The 25,062-nt window shown below is 42.3% G+C and overlaps 1 protein-coding gene across 1 annotated transcript in view; it reads right to left on the bottom strand.

Annotated features, from left to right (window-relative positions):
• Window positions 1-10,793, bottom strand: part of LOC124622826 (histone-lysine N-methyltransferase SETD1A-like) — a 605,140-nt gene extending 594,347 nt beyond the window's left edge. Inside the window, exon 1 of the mRNA XM_047148618.1 lies at window positions 10,610-10,793. Within this exon, the coding sequence (XP_047004574.1) occupies window positions 10,610-10,793 (184 nt within the window). The remainder of the gene's footprint in view (window positions 1-10,609) is intronic.
• Between the last annotated feature and the right edge of the window lie 14,269 nt (window positions 10,794-25,062).

The raw sequence follows: 25,062 nt of genomic DNA, 5'->3' as shown, positions 1-25,062 counted from the left end.
CATGCAGCCGGATAGGAGTCCAGTGTTTCACCACTGTTCCAAAGCGGTCGGTGTTTCGATTCAACCCAAGCCTGCTCAGTCAGCCTCATGTCAACAGGTATCGCAATATATTGTTGTCGATTGATTCTCACCTCCTGGAGGAAGCTGTTCAACACGTGGGCAGCTTGTACTTGTTCGTTACTGTACTCAAAGATGAATCATTTCCGAAATGTTGGCTGTGGGATGGACAGTAGTTGGTCTGTCCTGTCCCAATACGGTACACTCTTGAAATTCAAAGTCGCCTGCCCTCAGACACATTTTACGCCATATATTCATGCACGTGTCATCTGTCTGAAAGAATCCAGAGTCACTTCACCATCTGCTAGGGTAGCTTATCATTGGATGGAGACTGTGGGTTTGTGTCTCAGAGAGTCGCCTGAAATTTGACACGCACCAGCTAATACAGTACTGCTCAAATCTTAAGAACGACAGCAACTTCCGCCTTATGTGTTAACACAAAGTAACGTAGCTGGATGAAACTTGAACGATGCATGGAATCAACTGCTACAGTGTAGTACAGAAGGTAAGTGAAATGAATACACAGTGAGGCGAACACAAACGAATTTATTCAAAAACAATAATTATATTGAAGTCACCGCGATTCATGATGTTGCGCATGGACGTTACATAAGGCGAGACATGGTTCTTAACAGAATGTATTGCTGTGTTAGTATTAGTCTTAGTCGTAGGAAAGGGGAAGTTTGTTAAAATTCAGTAAATGCGCGGTTGGGCGATCAAGTCTGGGGCCGCTGTTAATGTGTGGTAATAGTCAGCAGCCAGTAGGCTAGGAAGGGTAAACATGGGACGGAGCTGCAGCGGCGTTTTGCACGTACGATTTGTTTGGAGTGGAGCAACAGCGAGGCAGGGAACTGCAGCGTCGCTTTAGGCTATTGCAATGTATGGGGTGAGGCAGTAGGCCAGAGCTGGGAGTGGCTACGTGTAAGTGGCTGATGTATGGGAATTTCCCCATGCATAGTTTCTGTCTCTCTCTGACGCTACGTCAGAAGCGAGGGGAAAAGCCGCATAAATGGTAAGGCACTTTTAGCTTTAGGGGTGTGCCAGGTCAGTCGAGAGTTGGGTCAGACCTGTGCTGGTCTACGCTTATAGGGGCCAGTCTGAGAGCGATGTTGTAAATATTCTGTGTAAACCTGTACTTTGTTTCTATGTACTTGTTCGGGCTGTATTCCGCCTCCGGGGCACAACACTGGGGTGGGACAGAATGGCAGCCGTGTACTTGGAGATTGCATGGTCTGCCTGAAGGAGGGCAGTGACAGCGGTCTGCAGCGGGTCCAGGATGGGCCACATTTGCTTTCTACCTGGTGTACCGGGTCTGGGCCAGGCGTACGCTGTGGGAGGCGCAGCAATGCGGCGGCGGGTGTTGCCATCCAGCAAGCACCACTAGCAGCAAGTTGTGGCATGGCGTCCAGGAGGGCGCGGGTTCGAGTCCAGTCCTGTCCTGGGAGCAGCAGCAGCTGAGGGTCCTGGGTGACCAGTACAGTCACCTTCGTCCCATGGTCAGACAGAGCAGGCTAAACGGTGCAGAGAGCAGTGGAGTGGCGCCAGTCTCTACAGCTTGGCGGGCGGCGACTGGGTGAGCGTGGCTGACTTTCACCATTGGGCGGCCTTGATGACCGCTGCAGTTGTGTCAGCAGTCCAGGAGTGCTGAGACCGCTGGACTCGCTGAACAGCGCGCGGGTGGCGCGCCTACAGTATGCTTCTGTAAACTAGCTGAATAAAGGAAAACTTCCGAATACCGCTGTATCACTCTGCACTGCCCCTTGACGCTATTTAACTTGCTTTTCCTCCTGACGAGAAACGGTGCAGTGGGCCCCGGCTTCAGCTCTGCCAACTAGAGTTGCGGGTTCGACCATCGACGGTCAGCAACAATATGATCACCACGGATGGCAATGCATGCTCTGCAACGTGCTCTCATGCTGGCCACAAGGTTGGTAAGGAGTTCTTATGGCAGGGCATTCGATTCCTCCACGAGCGCGGTTGACGAGAGCTGTACGGTCATTGGTGCATATGGGCGAGCTGCAATACATCGCCCCAATGCAACTCACATGAACTCGATGGGATTTAAGTCGGGAGAACGGGCAGGCCAATTCATTCACAGAATGTCACCTAGTACCAAGAAGAGCTCCTCCACCTGTGCACCAAGCGAGGTGGCACAGTGGTTAGCACATCGGACTTGCAGTCAGGAGCACGACAGTTCAAAACCCACGTCTGCTATCCTGATTTAGGTTTACCGTGATATCCCTAACTAGCTTCAGGTCAATGCCAGAATGGTTCCTTTGAAAGGGCACGGCCGACATCCTGCCCCATCCTCCCCTAATCCTATTAGACCGATGATCTCGCTGTTTGTTCACATCTGCCCCAACCAACCAACTGCGCTGTTTCATGACGTCGGGCATTGTCATCCATAAAAGAGAAATCGGGGTCGAATGCATCACTAAAAAGACGCACGTGGGAAAGGAGTACAGTGTCGCAATAACATCGACCGGTGAGTGTAACGTGTCATAGATCTGGAGGTCAGTGCGTCCTTGCAATATTATGCCCCCCCCGCCCCACCCTAACACTTGACCGCTGATATGATCATAATTATCATAGCGATGCTGAAGCGCCGGTAAAATTGGAAGTTTTCCTGCCTTTCGTAATGGATACTACTGATCGCATAGGGCAAAAGCTCGAAAAAGAGGAACATCGCGGTAATCTACCAACCCATCCGGAATATACAAGATCACCTAAAATCGGAAAAGGGTGCTCGCCAACCCTTAGAAAAGGCGGGGATTTATAGGATACCGTGCAGTTGTGGGGAGGTGACGTGGCTACTACAAAATAACGGTCAAATAACGACTCGAAGAGCACAAGGGAAACTGTAGAAGAGGGGAGATTGACAGATTAGCTGTTGCGGAACATGCTTTGCAACCAGGGGACCACCATTTTCATTTTGACAGAACTCAAGTAGTGGCAGCCACAAGCAGATACCATGATTGGCTATACAGAGAGGCCATAGAGATTGAAAAACACCCCAGGAAGGAGGAGAGCATGAAGACGAGTGACATCTGGATTCTGGAATTTTGCTGCAGTCATCTGGGAGCCAGGGTGTGCATCAGACATTCAAAGAAACTACGTCCCCCTTGAACCCCCTTGAAAATGTCATCCGCAGATGGGGACGGAACGTTGGGTTTTAATGTGAAATCCATTTGACCACGGCATAATGGCCTGGAACATTTTATTAACAGTAACATTTCCAGCCTTTAAAGTTTAAATTTTACAACAAAAACGACCATGTTCAACAACGCTGAACTCATATGACCAGAGGGTGGAACACGTAATGCATCCAAGAACTAAATTGAGAAACAAAATTAGTCGAATTGCGTTTCTTCACATATGGGTCAGATTTCGTACAAAGGGGTTATGTTTCAGGGCAATAAAAACCAAGGTCATAATCTCTTTTGAACTCACAGACTCACTAGTGTAAGGCTTTCAAAACTGCCCTGACAGTAATGATACTAGGTGACTAACCCACCACCTGCTGAACCTGTGGGGCTACACGTTTGAGAGTTAGAATGGTACCTGGCCGCCTCAGCAACCTTGAACAACGATAATGAAACCCTGCACTCGCTGGAGAAGAGAACTGGTCCAGCCTTTTTTTTAGATGTTCCTTTTCCTATCTTCTGAATATATCACAAAAGACGGATTTGCATTGTTGTTCGTGGTGAACGCGTATGTTCCTGACTGTGTGGAGACAGAACCGTACCGTCTGGACCGACACAGCCCCGTTAGATGCCTCCGAAAGGCAGTACACCGTTCTTTTTAATTCTCCTCAAGGTACCTATCAGCCATAATTCACATGAAGCACTTATCAACTGTTTTATTGGATGCGGGCGACTGGTATGATCTCCAATAATTTCATTGTTCCCATTCTCGTCCAATACAATTCACATTAAGATCAGCAACTTAAAAATAACTTGATAGATTGCAGAGACTCATAGTTGTTAAACACATCTCATCAAGCTATTGGGCATCGCCCCTGAAAGTGGTTCGAAAGCCAACGGTTGTTCTTCGCATGTGTCGTGACTTCACGTCAACAGTCAATGCACAATCCGTTATCAACTCCTATCCCACTGTGCAGAGCAAAGAATCGTTCACTAAATTAGATAGATTCGACTATTCCTCGTAAATAGATTTAGGTAACACATATTTGCAACTAGTTCTCGAAGAGCTCCCATAAAATATAATTATGATTTGCACAATGCTCGCCTTCTAGCGTTGCACTTATCTGCTATTCGGTCAACCATCACAGCATAACATAAATACAGTTTGTGCGTTTATTATGATGACTCTCACATAAAACACCCAAAATGTCGTCCTTGAGCACTGATGGACGCTATAAAGCGATTCCCGACGGGCAAATCTGCACGCTGAATTAAATTTGGACTTGTCGCAGAAGAGGCCAAAATTTTACGGCATTTTACGTCTTCAGTAGTCGTCAATGTTTCTTTGTAGAAACTGTTTCTTTTTTTCGAGAGATGTAAAGTCTGGTGGACGTACAACTCATTTTTGTTTCCAGAACGACCGAGCTAACGATATCCAAAATTTATGTTAAGAGGTATGTAATTACATCTGCGAATTGAACAGGACGTTGGTCATGTTGGTACCACATGGATTATCTCACGTGCAGTTGGTTTGTAACGCGTCCATTGGGTTTTATAAGGTGAAATGGCTTTCCTATTAATCCATGTTGACCGCAGGCGGTTGAGATACACAACGTCGTCTTACAACCAACGTCAATGCAATCACACGTTGGAAGAGTATTCCATTTTAACGTATGTTTGTTTTATATTTCTTAAAAAAGGAACAGGTTCAAATTATAAACCGTAACTTGATCAGTGTTGACGGAAGCATGATCAACAACTTGCAGTGAGCACAACAAATACTTCATTCGCGTACTACGTTATACAACAAATAACATGTCACTACAGCGGAACACAATTCAACACGTGCATACAACACTATTGTTAAGCATGCACAGAATTTATAAAAATCGAAAATTCAAACGTAATATAATAACGAACATATCTGGTACTCAGTGTAGTGCTAAGAAATGACTTTGGAATCGTTCGGATTCAAATTGATATCGTAACTGTTGCTGGAAATTAATATAGTGTTATCAAAACTGAATTGTAGTTATAATACTTATAATTTAGAAACGAACACGACAGTCTCTACTAAACTTCCTGTTTATCTTTGAACAAAATTCGTATCAAAACCGTTCACAGCCTTCACAGTTTTATTATACATTTGTTAATTAATTCCACTTGAACTGTTTCCATAAAACAGCGGTTACTTTTGCTCACCTTTGCTGAAAGAGCTCTCTTTTAATAAAATAATCTTGTTACATGATTGTCTATAATAAGGTAGATCATTACAATTCAAGCTGCGAAAATATAATTCGTATCTTTGGCTTGCACTACACCTCTCTCATTCCCTTTTTTTCTGTAAAACTGTAATTGGTAACAGTAGGAGTCAACTACTTAAAAATACCGGTCTGAAATGCAAGCACACTTTAATAATTTCTTCGTACGTAGGAGGGAGAATTTGAAGATGGAGCTGAATTTATGAAATTTTACGTAGCTGTAGAGTAATGCAGTGGATTGTCGGTGTCCACAACGAAGTTTATGCTGCTGACAGCATTATCAGTGACTTCACATCCTTCATATCCTTGTAATGAAGTGGCTTCCTCCATAAAGTTAAGATAGTACAAGCCTGCGGAACCACGTCATATCAGTCCAGAAGCCAGCACACTACTCGTTTTCCACCGACCACAGCAATTAACTACAAACGTTGTCGATCATTGATTCCGAAGTCTGATTGTTTGTCTTCTTGTTCAACAACAAAAAGTATCTCTGATCTAAGCTGCGCAGCTCTCGCTCTCAAATATTAACAAAATGTGTATAGTAAATATTATCTTCCGTATGACACATACTACTATTTTAATATAATTTTAATCGTTAAGAAAATGATTTCGAATGTGTAGTAAGTAATAAAGTAATAAAAACAATTATGATTTTCCACGTACCTTACCAAAATTGAAATAATTTCACACTCAACTAATAGATGGCAGTGGTTGTTACTTTTATAATATATTTGTACATATATTGAAATGCTTCAAAGTGAATGATATATTTGTATTTGTGAATGTGGGCAACTATCAGCTGTATAATGGAATGACGAATATGAAAATTTGTGTCAGACCGGGACTGGAACCTGGATTTCGCGCTTATCACGAGAGGTCACCTCAACATTACGCTATTCGGGTCCGGTTCGCGGCCAGGTCCAAACTTCCATACTCATGTATGCATGTTCGAAGAAAATAGTATTAAAATTCGGAGTAGCACAGGCACTACAATATCGCAACGGTATAATACACACATCACAAAATGTTTTGCATCATCTCGGTTCCTAGAGTTCCTGAACCTGTAAAGAAAACTGGAATAGAGATCAACATAAACATCATTTCTGCCCTTCTTATTGCTCATGAAAACCACACATTGCATGATGTACCACCATATAGTGAGACCTTCAGAGTTGTTTGCTGTACACACCGATACCTCTAATACTCAGTAGTACATCCCCTTGCATTGATGCATGTCTGTATTCGTCGTGGCACACTACCCACAAGTTCATCAAGGCACTGTTGGTCCAGATTGTCCCAGTCCTCAACGGCGATTCCGCGTAGAACCCTCAGAGTGGTTAGTGGGTCACGTCGTCCATAAACAGCCCTTTTCAATCTATCCCAGGCATGTTAGATAGGGCTCGTGTCTGGAGAACATGCTCGCCACTCTAGTCGAGCGATGTCATTATCCTGAAGGAAGTCATTCACAAGATTTGCAAAATGGAGGCGCAAATTGTCATCCATGACGACAAATGCCTCGCCAATATGCTGCCGATATGGGTGCACTGTCGGTCGGAGGATGGCGTTCACGTATCGTACAGCCGTTACGGCGCCTTCCATGACTACCAGCGGCATACGTCGGTCCCCCATCACACCACCCCAAAACAGAAGAGAACCTCCATCTTGCCGCACTCGCTGCACAGTGTGTCTAAGGCGTTCAGCCTGTCCGGGTTGCCTCCAAACACGTGTCCCACGATTGTCTGGTTGAAGGCATATGCGACACTCATCGATGAAGAGAACGTGATGCCAATCCTGAGCGGTCCATTCGGCATGTTGTTGGGCCCATCTGGTGTCGTGGTTGCAAAGATGGACATGGGGAGTGAAGTTTCGCATTATGCATTCTGTTGCGCACAGTTTGAGTCGTAACACGACGTCCTGTGGCTGCACGAAAAGCATTATTTAACATGGTGGCGTTGCTGTCAGGGTTCCTCCGAACCATAATCCTTAGGTATCGGACATCCACTGTAGTAGTAGCCCTTGGGCGGCTTGAGCAAGGCATGTATCGACAGTTCCTGCTCTCTGTATCTCCTCCATGGCCGAACAACATCGCTTTGGTTCACTCCGAGACGCGTTGACACTTCCCTTGTTGAGAGCCCTTCCTGGCACAAAGTAACAATGCGGACGCTGTCGAACAGCGGTATTGTCTATCTAAGCGTGGTTGAACTATACATACAACATGGTCCGTGCACCTCCTTCCTGGTGGAATGACTGGAACAGATCGGTTGTCGGACCCCGTTCGACTAATACGTTGCTCATGCCTGGTTGTTTACATCTTTGGGCTGGTTTAGTGACATCTCTAAACTGTCAAAGGGACTGTGTCTTCAGGATTTCCTGGAACCGCGGTCATGCAAAACTTTTTTGATGTGATAATTGACAACAAAAAGAAAGAAAAATTAATTGAACTTAATGTCTCGAATTTACTATGTTATTGCAGGCTGTTTTTCACTGCCTGAGGAATCAAATCTGTCAAGATCTCTAGATGCTTGTGACTATTTTAATGTTTCATCAGTGAAACAGTGAACAATGATACTAATCTTGGGAACTCCTCACTACACACTGACAGACCGAGATAGTTATAGAAATACGTAAAATATTAAACAATTAATTCATCTTAACCCTGAATTATTATCGATATTTTTGACTATCACAACTACTATCGTGGGGTTATTAGAGATCCAAAAAATTATTAGTATCTCCATTTACTTTGATTCAATTTTTATGGTAATTGTTTTATACGCATTCATTTCAACTTATTTACAACTGATTTAACCTAAATATGAGGTATAAGAAAGATAGAAACTCGTACAGAAGATGCTTATTTAAATGTCTACATTTTTTTAATTCTCAATGAAGAGGTAATTTTAAAGTAACACATTTTTCAGTTTAGTAGTAACTCTTCTTTTTTGCTTCATCCGCCTAGTTTATTAAGGTCCAGATTGATCTCTGAAAGGAAAAATGTAATTTTTAATGCATAGTAAAGAAATGAACGGGCATTACTATATGCTTAACAAAAATTTCAATTTCTAAAATATTGTTGTACATAATAGTTATTCTTTGTTACATTGTACACAATATGCCTTCTGCTGAGAGTGGTTTTCGCAGGCATATTTTTTGCATCTTGAACAAGTGACTGACACATTTTTTGTCATGATTTCTTGAGCAAAAGTTACATCTTTGGGGCTTTTTAGGCCCACATGAGCTTGATGGTTGTAACTGCTCTTCCAAACGAAATGCTGAATTAATTGTTTTCAAACTTGGTGATAGAATTGGTACAGTAGCATGTTTTATGTGCTTTTCAGTTACTCTTGTTGACAGCTCTTTCATAAATTGACAACATGACATCTTTGTTTTAGGATTGGTGCAATGCCTTATTACGTAGCTGTTAACAATAACAATATCCATTCCAGCCCACCATATGGCTAGTGGCCACCATTTACATCTTCTTCCACATTTATAGAAAGCACACTTCAGGTCAACAGCATCCACGCCCCCCTTTGTAGAAGTGCAAAATAGAATAATATCAGGTTTACCACTCTGCTGATCAATGCGCTTGTCATGATGCATTGATGATAGCATGAGTACTGATTTACTTTTCTTGGGGACGTAGGAGCATATTGTTAAACCCTTTGTGAAACCAAAATTTTGTATGTCCCGCTTCATATGATTTATTGGGCAAGAATCCTGCTGGAATTTCACGTTTCTGTTTCCGAAGAGTACCGACTTATGTCAGGACAATATTTTGTAGTTCATTAGCCACTTCTACAGAGATGAACCAATTATCTCCATTTACGTTTCTGTTTGTCTTAGCAATTGGCTGAACCAGCTTCAGAACAGATTGTGTTGGGATGCTTAGTTTTGATGGATTTAGTGTTGTCGCCTTCCCTGAATAAATAAAAGCGTTTAGCACATAGTGGGACTTTACATAACACAAACACATAATTTTCAACTCATATTTTTGGGGTTTGTTTTGTAGATACACTGTAAAAAACAGCGTCCACGAAAACGTACTAGCATTTCATCAACTGTTGCAGATTGTGGGCAGCTATAATTTGCTGCGGAGTTGAATATAAACTTGATAAACAATTCAGAATTATGTAAAACATTATTGGTTTTTTTGCCGGGATAAAATCTCAAGCTTTCGACTATAGCCTCCATCGTCATCGTCAGGAGCAACTATCTTCACTGCTGCTGTGTTGGCCTTATATAGCGCGTGGACGGCTTCTGATTGGTCGGTTTTTGATTGGTCGGCGATTACTTACTGCCGTTGCAGACGGTGTCAATGTCTGCTCTGGTAGCGCCACCACTTCCGTGGGAGCGTAAACCCCGCAAGGGATGTCTCTGCTGCATCTCTGCATCGAGCACTCGTTTCCATGCACTCTTCAGATAGTTGAAGTTCTTCTCGTTCATTCTTATTTCAACAGCCTTCTTAATAACAGCAGCCGTCCATGGGCTATAAAAGGCCACCACAGTAGCAGTGAAGACAGTCAGTTACTCCTGAAAATGATGATGGAGGCTATCGTCGAAAGCTATACCAAATTCATGCGGGAAGAAAACCGAGAATGTTTTACATATCAGTGCCGTCACGAAAGACTTAATTCTCATACAATTCAGAAATAGCTGCCAACGTATCACCTGATTGTTTTGTCTGTTCCTTTGTTGCTCGGTTATCAAATCTGATAACAGACAAAAGAAAAAGAAACCGTTCCCTGGACACTGTTGCTTTAAGTAATATTGGTCTTTCTGTTAGCTCCGTAGAAAAAAAAACGATTCTGCATTCTCATGATTTGATTTACAAGCACCTGCGAGATAAATCAATCCGAAAACAGCTTTCATTTCTTCTAGAGACACATGATCAACACAAGTCGCAATCACACCATAATTTGCACTCACTTCAGAAATTTGTGCATTTGTGTGATCTATTGTAGTGTTCAGCGCATCACCAGAATGTAATAAGCAGAGACCATGTTTCAAATGGCCTAGAAGGCTTACATAGCCAAGCAGGTCCAATCAATCCCAGTAACTGAACAATAATATTAAATTTTCTCGTTCTAGAACTACTGGGCGGGTTTCGCGACCGTTTGAACCTGTTTTTCCCCTGGTAGGAACTACCAAAACCATTTTCAGAGATTTCATCTTCTGAGACATCCAAATCAGAAACTGTTGTGCCTGTATTGTGAGCACTGTGTTCACTTTCACAATCACTTATATCGGAATCATGTTCCTGGCTTCGTTCTTCTTCTGCAGATTCATTTTCTATGTTATCTAAATAGTCCATAACCTCTTCCGCCGTCATAACCCGTCCGTCGATGCGAATAGATTCACTACTCATAGCTAGACACACACACAACTCCAATGGCGGATTTACGTGTAGGACCACTAGGCACGAGACCAGGGGCGGCATTTTTTGCACTGTGCTCATTTTAACCTTTTACGTTTTAAAATAACTGCTGTTACAAACGACAAAAATTTTTAGTACTATTAAACAACTTGCTAGTCTAAATAAAGCTTAAGAACGAAATTCAACAATACAAGTTGTAAGTAGACTGTTTAGGTTTTTTTATTGGTAACGCTACGTAGCGCTCTGTGTGAAAATCACTGGCTGTGCTGTGTGCAGTCTGTGGCTGGTTTGCATTGTTGTTTGCTATTGTAGTGTTGGGCAGCTAGATGTGAACAGCGCGTAGCGTTGCGCAGTTGGAGGTGAGCTGCCAGCAGTGGTGGATGTGGGGAGAGAGATAGCGGAGTCTTGAGAGCGGATGATCTGGACGTGCGTCCATCAGAGACAGTAAATTTCTGAGACTGGATGTCATGAACTGATATATATATATATATTATGACTTTTGAACACTATTAAGGTAAATACATTGTTTGTTCTCTATCAAAATTTTTCGTATGCTAACTATGCCTATCAGTAGTTAGTGCCTTCAGAAGTTAGAATCTTTTATTCAGCTGGCAGTATTGGCGCACGCTGTATTGCAGTAGTTTGGGTAACGAAGATTTTTGTAACGTAAGTGCTTCATGAAAGGTATAGGTTATTGTTAGTCAGCGCCATTCTTTTGTAGGGATTTTTGAAAGTCGGATTGCGTTGCGCTAAAAAATATTGTGTGTCAGTTTAGTGTTGATCAGAATAAGTAAATAGCGAAATGTCTGAGTACGTTCAGTTCTGCTCAGCTGTTTGAAAATCAAGTAACGTAAGGGGTTTGTCAGCACAATCACTCACAAATTTTTCTAAGGGAACGTTTCAAAGCTTGGAAATATACATAGTTTACTTGGTGCCTGAATGGAAATTTAACACTGGTTTTCTGTCTGGTATCATCTTCACGACTGTTCAAAATATTTTGAGTAAGCTGTCAGGACGGCAATCTGCAATACAATGTCTGAAATGTTATTATTCCGAGAATGTTGTTGGCTTCTACTTAACGCTGCCATATTTTCCCCGTGAAAATACTGGGACCCCTGAAAAGCTGTTATAAACTAATCAGCAGTTTCTTAAATACTGTAGTATGTGTAGGCCTCAGTACGTAAAACCCGACTCTGTTTACATATATTGTAGAAATTACCGGGAAGTATCAAGTCAGCCCTCCATTACTGTAATTAATATGGAAGCTGTGTGGTCTTCAATATCTGAGCTTTGATTTAATGACAGCAAATTAACAAAACATGTTGATATTGGGAATGTTTTAAATTTTTAGACACATGTTTATAAGAAAGGAACGTAAGCAAACTATTTAATAATATGTGAAATACATTTCACAGCAGTTTAAAAATTTTATTTATTTACGTAGTTACTTTTTTTGGCGAAAAAAGAAGAAACCAACTTTCGTTTGTCTCATTTATTGTGCTGCAGCCTGCACGATATCAAAGTTCCCACTCTGTGCAATCGAATAGTACGTGGCATTGCAAATTTAATATTAAACTTCTTAACCAAGCTTTTTTTCTTCGAGGAAAGGTTATTTTTATGTTGGAACAAAAGGTGCATTTTCGTGTAGACATAACAGCAGTGTTCACACAGATGACAACACATCACATCAACTGCTAACAAGACTACTTAGAGTTTGTAGTCTGTCTTTTCTATCCACAGAAACCGCTAAAATGTTGTAAGAATAAGTGGGATAAGAGTCGATCCAGCACACATCACTGCAAGAAATCACAAAAAATAATTATTTTCTTTTTAAATTAGAAAGGCAGTGTCAAGAATATTCAGAACATATTTGCGTCCCAGCTAAAATTCCGGCGAAACAGAAGCCAAAAAAGGGACTGTCCCGTTTTCTTTACGAGATGAATTCCAGCAGGCAGGTGTGCTTTAACTGTTCACTGTCAACAGAGAAACAGGCGACAGTGAATTTAAATTATTCTGTGTTGTCGTTGTTTCATAGCACAGTTACGTCGCTCCGTGTTTAAAGGAAAAATCTTCGTTCTCGTGTGCTGTGTTCAAAGCAGAAAGCTTTGTGCTCATGTGCGGTCTAGTACGATTGGAACTGGATACAGAATTTCTTTCTTTCCTTTTACATTTTTTCTTTTGTTTTGACAGTTGGTTGACAATTTTGTAAGTGCCTTAACATGAATAACAGTGAAAAAAATCAAAAGTGCAAAATTAAGTATGCCGGCATTTCGGGAATTATCGAAGGAAAGGCGAGAACGGGAAGCCAATGTTCTAAAAATACTTGGCAGAGTAGATAAATTTTTCGCAAAAAATGTTGCTGATTCGACTTCGAGTTCAAGTGGTACGGATGATATTTCTGGCACTGCAGCTCTTGTAACGAAGTAAATACAGACGAAGCAAAAGTTAAAAATGAAGAAAAGTTTCACGAAGAACTGTCGAGTCAGACATTACAAAAAGAAATAACTTCGTTAGTGATCATCCTGCAGAATGGTGTGGCAATGAATCAACAATTGACATTCTCTTACAACGTGGCATTAATCAGAATTGTAATGCTGATTTTTCTAATTCAAGAAGATCAATAGGCGATAAATCCAGATATTTGAACAAAAATGTATTTTACTGTAAACTTTTAAATGGTGAATCAACTTTGTGTGATTTTCTAGCATACTCCTGTAGCACCGGTGCTGTTTTTGTGCACCGTGTAAATTGTTCGAAGGTAAGGCGGCGATTGCTACTAATGGTACTGCAGATTGGAAAAATATTTCTATGTTTTATCTCATGATGAGAATTCACTTCAACACAAAAATTCTGCGTTATCACCCTTAACAAGAAAAAAGTCACTTGCAACAATAGATAACCATTTCGAGTCATATGTTGAGACAGAAAAAAAATGTATTGGCGCAGTGTGTTGAAAACGGTGTTTGCAGTAGTGAAGAAACTAACAAGTCGTGGACTTCCCCTACGTGGACACGTTGAACTATTCCATTCATCACATAATGGTCAATTTATGATGTCTCTTGAACTTATAGCCGAGTTTGATCCGTTTCTAGCAGAGCACATTGAACGATATGGAAGTACAGGGCAGGAACATACGAGTTATCCTTCAACAATATGTGATGAAATAATAGAGATTCTTTCTGAACGAATAAAAAGGATTATCATAAGTGAAATAAAACAGTCCAGATATTTCTCTATAATAGTAGATTCTACTGCGGACATTTCACATATTGATCAGTTATCTTTCATATTAAGATATAAGAATTGTGAACCTGTTGAACGTTTCCTTCTGTTTTTACCAAACCCTGGACACAAGATCGAAAACTTAGCCGAGGCCGTACTGAAAGTCCTCTTCATGTTGTTGTTGTGGTCTTCAGTCCTGAGACTGGTTTGATGCAGCTCTCCATGCTACTCTATCCTGTGCAAGCTTCATCATCTCCCAGTACCTACTGCAACCTACATCCATCTGAATCTGCTTAGTGTATTCATCTCTTGGTCTCCCTCTATGATTTTTACCCTCCACGCTGCCCTCCAATACTAAATGGGTGATCCCTTGGTGCCTCAAAACATGTCCTACCAACCGATCCCTTCTTCTAGTCAAGTTGTGCCACAAACTTCTCTTCTCCCCAATCCTATTCCGTACTTCCTCATTAGTTATGTGATCTACCCATCTAATCTTCAGCATTCTTCTGTAGTTAACAAATTTCTCTTCTTCAGAAATGTTTTCCTTGCCATTGCCAGTCTACATTTTATATCCTCTCTACTTCGACCATCATCAGTTATTTTGCTCCCCCAATAGCAAAACTCCTTTACTACTTTAAGTGTCTCATTTCCTAATCTGATTCCCACAGCATCACCCGATTTAATTCGACTACATTCCATGATCCTCGTTTTGCTTTTGTTGATGTTCATCTTATATTCTCCTGTTTAGGCACTGTCCATTCCGTTCAACTGCTCTTCCAAGTCCTTTGCTGTCTCTGACAGAATTACAATGTCATCGGCGAACCTCAAAAGTTTTTATTTTTTCTCCATGGATTTTAATACCTACTCCGAATTTGTCTTTTGTTTCCTTTACTGCTTGCTCAATATACAGATTGAATAACATCGGGGATAGGCTATAGTCCTGTCTCACTCCTTTCCCAACCACTGCTTCCCTTTCATGTCCCTCGACTCTTATAACTGCCATCTGGTTTCTGTACAAATTGTAAATAGCTTTTCGCTCCCTGTATTTTACACCTGCCACCTTCAGAATTTGAAAGGGAGTATTCCAGTCAACATTGTCAAAAGTTTTCTCTAAGTCTACAAATGCCTTTCCTTAATCTAGCTTCTAAGATAAGTCGTAGGGTCAGTATTGCCTCACGTGTTGCAACATTTCTACGGAATCCAAACTGATCTTCCCCGAGGTTGGCTTCTACTAGTTTTTCCATTCGTCTGTAAAGAATTCGCTTTAGTATTCTGCAGCCGTGACATATTAAACTGATAGTTCGGTAATTTTCACATCTGTCAACACCTGCTTTCTTTGGAATTGGAATTATTATATTCTTCTTGAAGTCTGAGGGTATTTCGCCTGTCTCATACATCTTGCTCACCAGATGGTAGAGTTTTGTCAGGACTGGCTCTCCCAAGGCTGTCTGTAGTTCTAATGGAATGTTGACTACTCCCGGGGCCTTGTTTCGACTCAGGTCTTTCAGTGCTCTGTCAAACTCTTCACACAGTATCATATCTCCCAATTCATTTTCATCTACATCCTCTTCCATTTCCATAATATTGTCCTCAAGTACATCGCCCTTGTATAGACCCTGTATATACTCCTTCCACCTTTCTGCTTTCCCTTCTTTACTTAGAACTGGGTTTCCATCTGAGCTCTTGATATTCATGCAAGTGGTTCTCTTTTCTCCAAAGGTCTCTTTAATTTTCCTGTAGGCAGTATCTATCTTACCCCTAGTGAGATAAGCCTCTACATCCTTGCATTTGTCCTCTAGCCATCCCTGCTTAGCCATTTTGCACTTCCTGTTGATCTCATTTTTGAGACGTTTGTATTCGTTTTTGGCTGCTTCATTTACTGCATTTTTATATTTTCTCCTTTCATCAATTAAATTCAAATGGCTCTGAGCACTATGGGATTCAACTGCTGTGGTCATCAGTCCCCTAGAACTTAGAACTACTTAAACCTAACTAACCTAAGGACATCACACACATCCATGCCCGAGGCAGGATTCGAACCTGTGACCGTAGCAGTCCCACGGTTCTGGACTGCGCGCCTAGAACCGCGAGACCACCGCGGCCGGCAATTAAATTCAATATTTCTTCTGTTACTCAAGGATTTCTACTAACCCTCGTCTTTTTACCTACTTGATCCTCTGCTGCCTTCACTATTTCATCCCTCAAAGCTACCCATTCTTCTTCTACTGTATTTCTTTCCCCCCTCCTTGTCAATTGTTCCCTTATTCTCTCCCTGAAACTCTGTACAGCCTCTGCTTTAGTCAGTTTATCCAGGTCCCATCTCCTTAAATTACCACCTTTTTGTAGTTTATTCAGTTTTAATCTACAGTTCATAACCAATAGATTGCGGTCAGAGTCAACATCTGCCCCTGGAAATGTCTTACAATTTAAAACCTGGTTCCTAAATCTCTGTCTTACCATTATATAATCTATCTGAAACCTATCAGTATCTCCAGGCTTTTTCCATGTATAGAACCTTCTTTTATGATTCTTGAACCAAGTGTTAGCTATGATTAAGTTGTGCTCTGTGCAAAATTCCACCAGACGGCTTCCTCTTTCATTTCTTAGCCCCAATTCATATTCACCTACGACGTTTCCTTCTCTCCCTTTTCCTACTGACGAATTCCAGTCACCCATGACTATTAAATTTTCGTCTCCCTTTACTACCTGAATAATTTCTTTTATCTCATCATACATTTCTTCAATTTCTTCGTCATCTGCAGAGCTAGTCGGCGTATAAACTTATACTACTGTGGTAGGCGTGGGCTTCGTATCTATCTTGGCCACAATGATGCGTTCACTATGCTGTTTGTAGTAGCTTACCCGACTTCCTATTTTCCTATTCATTATTAAACCTACTCCTGCATTACCCCTATTTGATTTTGTGTTTATAACCCTGTAGTCACCTGACCAGAAGTCTTGTTCCTCCTGCCACCGAACTTCACTAATTCCCACTATATCTAACTTTAACCTATCCATTTCCCTTTTTAAATTTTCTAACCTACCTGACCGATTAAGGGATCTGACATTCAACGCTCCGATCCGTAGAACGCCAGTTTTCTTTCTCCTGATAATGACATCCTCTTGAGAAGTCCCCGCCCGGAGATCCGAATGGGGGACTGTTTTACCTCCGGCATATTTTACCCCAGAGGACGCCATCATCCTTTAACCATACAGTAAAGCTGCATGCCCTCGGGAAAAATGACGGCTGTAGTTTCACCTTGCTTTCAGCCGTTTGCAGTACCAGCACAGCAAGGCCGTTTTGGTTAGTGTTACAAGGCCAGATCAGTCAGTCATCCAGACTGTTGCCCCTGCAACTACTGAAAAGGCTTCTGCCCCTCTTCAGGAACCACACGTTTGTCTGGCCTCTCAACAGATACCCCTCCACTGTGGTTGCACCTACGGTACGGCTATCTGTATCGCTGAGGCACGCAAGCCTCCCCACCAACGGCAAGGTCCATGGTTCATGGGGGGAGGGTCCTCTACATATTCCATTGATATTACTGAAGGTAGGGGCCAGTCATATGACAATGCAAGCAATATGTCAGGAATCTACAATGGTTTGCAGGCACGCATTAAAGAACGAAATGCGAAAGTGCATTATGTGCCTTGTGCAGCACATTCTTTGAATTTAGTCGGCACCAGTGCTGCAAGCTGTTATCGGGAAGCATGTTCATTTTTCAATGTAGTGCAAAAACCTTTGTAATTTTTTCTCTCATTCTACACAGTACTGAGATAAACTTCTTTCTTTCATGAAACCAGGAACCAAAATGGTAAAAAGTTTATCAAAAACACGTTGTGCAGCAAGAGGGGAAGCGTGTGTAAGTCTACATGAAAAATGGGAGGACGTTATCAATGACCTCACACATACTGCCAATAATACGTTTGAAAAACGACTTGTGCGAAATGAGATTTCAGCTTTATTGAATCAACACTGCCAATAATACGTTTGAAAAACCGGTTGGCGAAATGAGGCTTCAGCTTTGTTGAATCAACCCAACAGACTAGAAACAGTATTCATGATGACAGTTTGCAAGGGCATGCTCCAGAGGTGTAATAGTGTAAATCTGAAATTGCAACGTGTAAATATTTATACTAAAACAGTGTATGAATTATATGAATCACTTGTAGGATGTATTACATCTATTTGTGGCATGTTCGACTAATATGAAAATAAATACATAAGGACTGTGACTGATATCGACTATGAATGCACCTATAAAAGATGACAAAAAGTCAAATTTCATGATGACGAAGAACCGGACTATGCAGAAGTTTCTCTGACTGGAAGGGAAAACTTTAGAGTCGAAACATTTTTCCCAGTACTCGACAGCTTGTACGTCGAATTAGTGAGGAGGAAGGAAAGCTGTAGAACACTGTTGCACTCCTTCACAGTTTTCAGTAACCTTAAGAACAGTTCATCTGACGATATTGTTGAACGTGCAGCAAAACTCCAAGCGTCATATGACACAGATTTGGAGCCTCCCTTCCCAAGTTAATGTGTATATTTCGCGGAACTTTTGAAATCTTCTGAGATTAGTGATACACCGTCCGCTCCGATAGCTGAGTGGTCAGCGTGACGGAGTGCCGTCCTACGGGCACGTGTTCGATTCCCGGCTAGGTTGGCGATTTTCTCCACTCAGGGACTGGGTGTTCTGATGTCTTCATCATCATTTCATCCCCATCCATCGCGCAGGTCGCCCAATGTGGCGTCGAATGTAATAAGACGTGCACCACGGCAGCCGGACCTGCCCCGCAAGAGGCCTCCCGGCCTATGACGCCAAACGCTCATTTCAGTGATACACCAGTCGAAAAGAGTACATTTTTACGAAAAGAGAGGTTACAGACCGTGTTTCCTAATGCTAAAATTGCTCTTAGAATATTTCTATGTATGGCACTCACAAATTGTTCAGCAGAACGCTCGTTTTCCGCTCTTAAATGACTAAAATCGTACCTACGCTCTACGTTGTCTGAGGAGCGACTGAACGCCTTGTTCATCCTTCACATCGAAGCCGACCTCGTAACTGATAACCGTCTGCCGTGTGCCGTGATGAACTGTTCCAGAATCATAGTGTGTGGTTTACTTCCTCGCAAGCTGTATCCACCTTAAACAAAATCACGTAAATGGAAATTTCTCCTGTCATTTTGTTTAACACTCAATTGTGATCGGATAAGGACGGTGGTAGCAGGCTTTGAGTGAGGCTGGAAGCTAGTAGTCCGGACCTCCACATGGGAGGCAGGTGTGCGATGGTCGCCTCCCTGAGAACCCGTGTGACTACTCGGGGATCCGGTCCTGCATCTGCGACTGGGTAGGCCTATTTGAGATGACCGCTGCCCACCCTGAATGGGGAAGGCCCCAGAAAATGTGGGCTAAACATCGGAAGTCACCCTTGAACCAGGCTGGGAATACCCACCCAAAAGGTCACTCCTTATACTGCGGACGAAAACCAAAGAAGAATGAAATGATAATGACCACAGGAACATCGAATATCAGGACCCTCTTGGACGTGAACAGTGACAGGCCAGACAGAAGAACCGCTCTTATTAGCCATGAACTAGCTGGGCTAGATATAGATATAGCTGCCTTGGGTGAGACTAGATTATGATGTGAAGGACACAACAGTGAGGCAAGCTCAGGGTACGCCATCTTCTGGGAAGGATAGGATGCAGAAGAGCCACGCATGCGTGGTGTAGGATTTGCCGTAAAAATAACATTAGTGATTGCACATCGACTCACACCTGTTTCAATCAATGAAAGGCTCATGACTCTTAGAATACCCTCTGGTTTAGACAGCTTCATCACCTTCGTCTCTGCATATGCTAGTACTTTAGATAGCGATGAAGATTCAGAGAATCAGTTCTACCACCAGCTGAACAGTACTCTCTCTAAGATACCTGTTAAAGATAAATTAATCCTATTGGGTGACTTCAATGCCAGAGTGGGAAGGGACTACCTTTTTTGGGTAAACAAGGGGCGCGAAAGTGCAGTGCAAATGGGCCATTACATCTTGGTCTAAGTGCTGAGCACGACCTCTTCATCATCAATACGCAATTCTCCTTGCCTAACCGCTATAACACCACATGGATGCACCCACGCTCTGAACATTGGCATCTTATAGACTGTGCCATCACTCGACAGCCTGACAACAAAGACATCCTCATCACAAAAACAGTTTGAAACATCGATGATTGCTGGACTGATCATAAAATTTTAGTTAGCCGTCTGAGGTTACCAAAGTATTGTAAGCCACGATCCCATTTCTCAAACCCCCGCGCAGAAAACTCAGCGTCAACAACCTGCAGAACAAAGACGTTCGCTCACACTTCCAAGACGAGATGTCAGGCCAACTCCACAAATCTCCGGCAATCAAAGATGATGTCGAACAAGAATGGACCGCATTAAAGAACATCATCAAAGGGACTGCAGAGAATGCTATTGGATTTCGTGTGCGGAAGAGAAGTGACTGGTTTGACGATAGCAATGAAGAAATCCAAGTCATCATCAGTGCAAAGCGGTATGCTTACTTACCCCTTGCTCAAGATCCGTCCTGCGCATAATAGAAAACACACTTTCAAGAGCTCAAGCAGAAATGTCAGAGTGAAATACGAGCAATCAAGAACAAATTGTGGCAACAAGAAACCTCGGAACTCCAAAATCTTTCCGATGCCAGGAACCTGCGTGGCTTCTACGCTGGAATTAAAGAGCTTTATGGACCCATCCGCTCCTCATCAGGAACACTGAAAGCTGCTGACAACACCACAATTCTCACTGAAAGTCAGGACATCTCAAATCGTTGGTTCAGCTCACTGTTGAACTGCACTTCTACTGCCGCTTGAGTCTTTCTCAAACATGTTCCACAGCATCCTCCACAATCCTGGATGGCTGATCCTCCAACTTTTCAGGAATTCAGCAAGGCATCCGATAGTATGAAGCCAGGAAAGGCTCCTGAACCTGACAACATCCTGTTGGAACTTATTCAGGGTGGCGGCTTTACTCTGAAAACTAGGCTCTTCTCACTCATACTATTAAGTGGGAAACCTGCAAGGTACCAGCCGACATGAAAAACTCCACAATTGTGCACATGGTTTATTTTTAGATTATGTTCCTCCCCACGGGAAACAAACAGTTGGCCTGAAAAATTACCAGTTCATGACACTTATGTGGGTGTGCCAGCTGAAAAAATTGTTAGTTCGTCGAAACAGGTCATTCCAAAGGATTTAAATATGCTAATCTTATGTTAGAAAATTATCGAAGTGACTGTAGTAAGATCCCCGAGTTACTCTGCGAAATAAACAGTAGTAATGCCAATATTGTATTAGGTACCGAAAGCTGGTTGAAACCAGACGTAAATAGCAGCGAAATTTTGAACTCGGATAGGACAGTGTTTGGGAAAGATAGGACTGATGCTATGGCAGGTGGTGTGTTCATTGCACTTAAAAGCTGTTTAAACACATTTGAGATCGATACTGGATCAGACTGTGAAATAGTCTGGATAAACCTATCAATCAGACAAGGAGTGACCATTGTATTAGGATGTTTTTATAGACCACTAGCATCCGCAACAAACGTCACTGAACGTTTCAGGGAAAGTCTTGAGTATATAGGAAATAAATATCCAAATTATCCATTTGTTATAGGTGGAGACTTTAATCTGGCGTCCATTGACTGGGAAAATTACACTTTTATCACAGGGGGCAGAAGCAAAGACTCGTGTGAAGTTATCCTTGGAGCACTCTCAACATGCGACCTTGAGCAATTGGCTAGAAAACCAACTCGAGATGGGAACATATCAGATATCTTGGCGACAACAGATCTGATTTTAAAAAAGTAATGGTAGAGTTTTCGTTTTTGGGAAAGCAAATAAAAGTGTCATTAACGAATATCTTCATAGTCAGCTCCAAGTATTCACCTTGGGACACAAAGATAGTGAGTACATTCGGTTGGAATTTATAGGTAGTGTCCACCATGTGCTAGAGAAATATGTGCCTAGCAAAAATATAGGGGAGGGAAAGGATCTACCTTGGTTCAATAAACATATTAGGAAGTTGCCGAGAAAGTAAAGAATTTTGCACAGTGACTGCCCCACTGACAAATAGAAACTACGTGAAATGAAAGCAGCTGTCAAAAGGTCAATGAGAGAGTCTTTTAACGAATTCGAAAGCAATATTTTATCTGCAGATTCAAAAAAAAATCCCAAAAAAGTTTGGTCGCACATAAAATTTATGGACGCTCCAAATAATTCTATACCTTCTCTTGCTGACAGTACGGGTAATGTAACGAATGATGATAAACAGAAGGCTGAAATTCTAAACCTAGCTTTCAAAAACTTATTTACGGTAGAGGACTGCAGCACAATTCCCCCTTTCAGTTATCGAACAAACGCAAGGATGGCTGACGTAGTGTTTGCTGTAACTGGGATTGTAAAACAGTTAAGATCCTTAGACGCCAGGACAGCATCTGGCCCAGACTGTATCCCCGTAAGATTTTATGATGACTATGCTACAAATATAGCACCATTCTTATCCATCATCTATCAGAGATCATTGGAACAGTGGAAAGTTCCACGGGACTGGAAGAAGGCCCAGGTCATAGCAATCTATAAAAAGGGTAGAAAATCAGAAGCACGTAATTACCGACCAATTTGTTGTAGAATCATGGAACATGGGACATATGTTCAGACATAATGACCTTTCTAGACTCTGAGAAGCTCATCTGCAGTAACCAGTACGGTTTTAGGAAACAGCGGTCATGCGAGACACAGCTTGCCCTCTTTGTGCATGATATACAACAGGTTCTAGAGTTCGGCTCCCAAGTTGATGCCATATGCCTCGACTTTCGAAAGGCGTTCGACTCATTTCCGCACCGTCGCTTGCTGCAAGAAGTGCGCGCTTACGGTATATCCGATGACGTATGCGGTTGGATAGAATGTTTTCTAACAGACAGAGAGCAGTATGTCGTCTTGAATGGGGAAATTTCAGCAGAAACAAGCGTAACATCAGGTGTGCCCCAGAACGGCGTAATAGGTCCGCTGCTTTTTACGATGTACATAAGCGATCTGGTATTGACAGCAGCATTACACTGTTTTCTGATGATGCTGTAGTCTGTAGGAAAGTAGTATCACACGAAATTTGTGAACAAATCAATGAGGATTTGCAGAAAATAAATGCGTGGTGTAATGACTGGAAGTTATCTCTCAATATTAGCAATTGTTAGCTACTGCGAATAACAAAGAGAAAATCCCAATTAATGTACAAGTACTAATTAAATACCCAGTCTCTGGAAGCGGTAACATCCGTCAAGTATCTGGATGTGACTAATTGAAATGATCTCAAATGTAACGAACAGAGTAAACAAGTAACGGATAACGCGAACTCTAGAGTGCAGTTTGTTGGTAGAATCCCGAATCGATGCAGTCCTTCAACAACGGAAATTGCTTACAATACTTTAGTTCGTCCAGTATTAGAGTACTGTACGTCGGTATGGGACCCTCAACAGTTGGGTCTGATTCAAGAGATTGAGAAGGTCCAAAGAAGAGCGGCAAGATTCGTGACTGGTACACTTAGCAATCGCGAAAGCGTTACAAATTTCATAGAAATTTTGGAGTGGGACACACTTCGCCGAGGATGTAGAGCATATATTATTATCACCAACTTTCAAATCGCGCAATGATCGTCATTCAAAGATAAGGGAAATTAGAGCTCGTACTGCGGCGTTCAGATAGTCGTTTTCCCTCGCCTCCGCCTCCGGCTCCGCCACATACCGCTTGGTGGCTAGCGGAGTACAGGGTTATTACAAATGATTGAAGCGATTTCACAGCTCTACAATAACTTTATTATTTGAGATATTTTCACAATGCTTTGCACACACATACAAAAACTCAAAAAGTTTTTTAGGCATTCACAAATGTTCGATATGTGCCCCTTTAGTGATTCGGCAGACATCAAGCCGATAATCAAGTTCCTCCCACACTCGGCGCAGCATGTCCCCATCAATGAGTTCGAAAGCATCGTTGATGCGGGCTCGCAGTTCTGGCACGTTGCTTGGTAGAGGAGGTTTAAACACTGAATCTTTCACATAACCCCACAGAAAGAAATCGCATGGGGTTAAGTCGGAAGAGCGTGGAGGCCATGACATGAATTGCTGATCATGATCTCCACCACGACCGATCCATCGGTTTTCCAATCTCCTGTTTAAGAAATGCCGAACATCATGATGCAAGTGCGGTGGAGCACCATCCTGTTGAAAGATGAAGTCGGCGCTGTCGGTCTCCAGTTGTGGCATGAGCCAATTTTCCAGCATGTCCAGATACATGTGTCCTGTAACGTTTTTTTCGCAGAAGAAAAAGGAGCCGTAAACTTTAAACCGTGGGATTGCACAAAACACGTTAACTTTTGGTGAATTGCGAATTTGCTGCACGAATGCGTGAGGATTCTCTACCGCCCAGATTCGCACATTGTGTCTGTTCACTTCACCATTAAGAAAAAATGTTGCTTCATCACTGAAAACAAGTTTCGCACTGAACGCATCCTCTTCCATGAGCTGTTGCAACCGCGCCGAAAATTCAAAGCGTTTGACTTTGTCATCGGGTGTCAGGGCTTGTAGCAATTGTAAACGGTAAGGCTTCTCACTTTAGCCTTTTCCGTAAGATTTTCCAACCGTCGGCTGTGGTACGTTTAGCTCCCTGATTGCTTTATTCGTCGACTTCCGCGGGCTACGCGTGAAACTTGCCCGCACGCGTTCAACCGTTTCTTCGCTCACTGCAGGCCGACCCGTTGATTTCCTCTTACAGAGGCATCCAGAAGCTTTAAACTGCGCATACCATCGCCGAATGGAGTTAGCAGTTGGTGGATCTTTGTTGAACTTCGTCCTGAAGTGTCGTTGCACTGTTATGACTGACTGATGTGAATGCATTTCAAGCACGACATACGCTTACTCGGGTCCTGTCGCCATTTTGTCTCACTG

The sequence above is a fragment of the Schistocerca americana genome, chromosome 7 (assembly GCF_021461395.2).
Source record: "Schistocerca americana isolate TAMUIC-IGC-003095 chromosome 7, iqSchAmer2.1, whole genome shotgun sequence".
NCBI classification, from domain to species: domain Eukaryota; kingdom Metazoa; phylum Arthropoda; class Insecta; order Orthoptera; family Acrididae; genus Schistocerca; species Schistocerca americana.
Note: the sequence above shows the minus strand (reverse complement) of the source record. Positions and strands in the feature narration are given on the sequence as shown.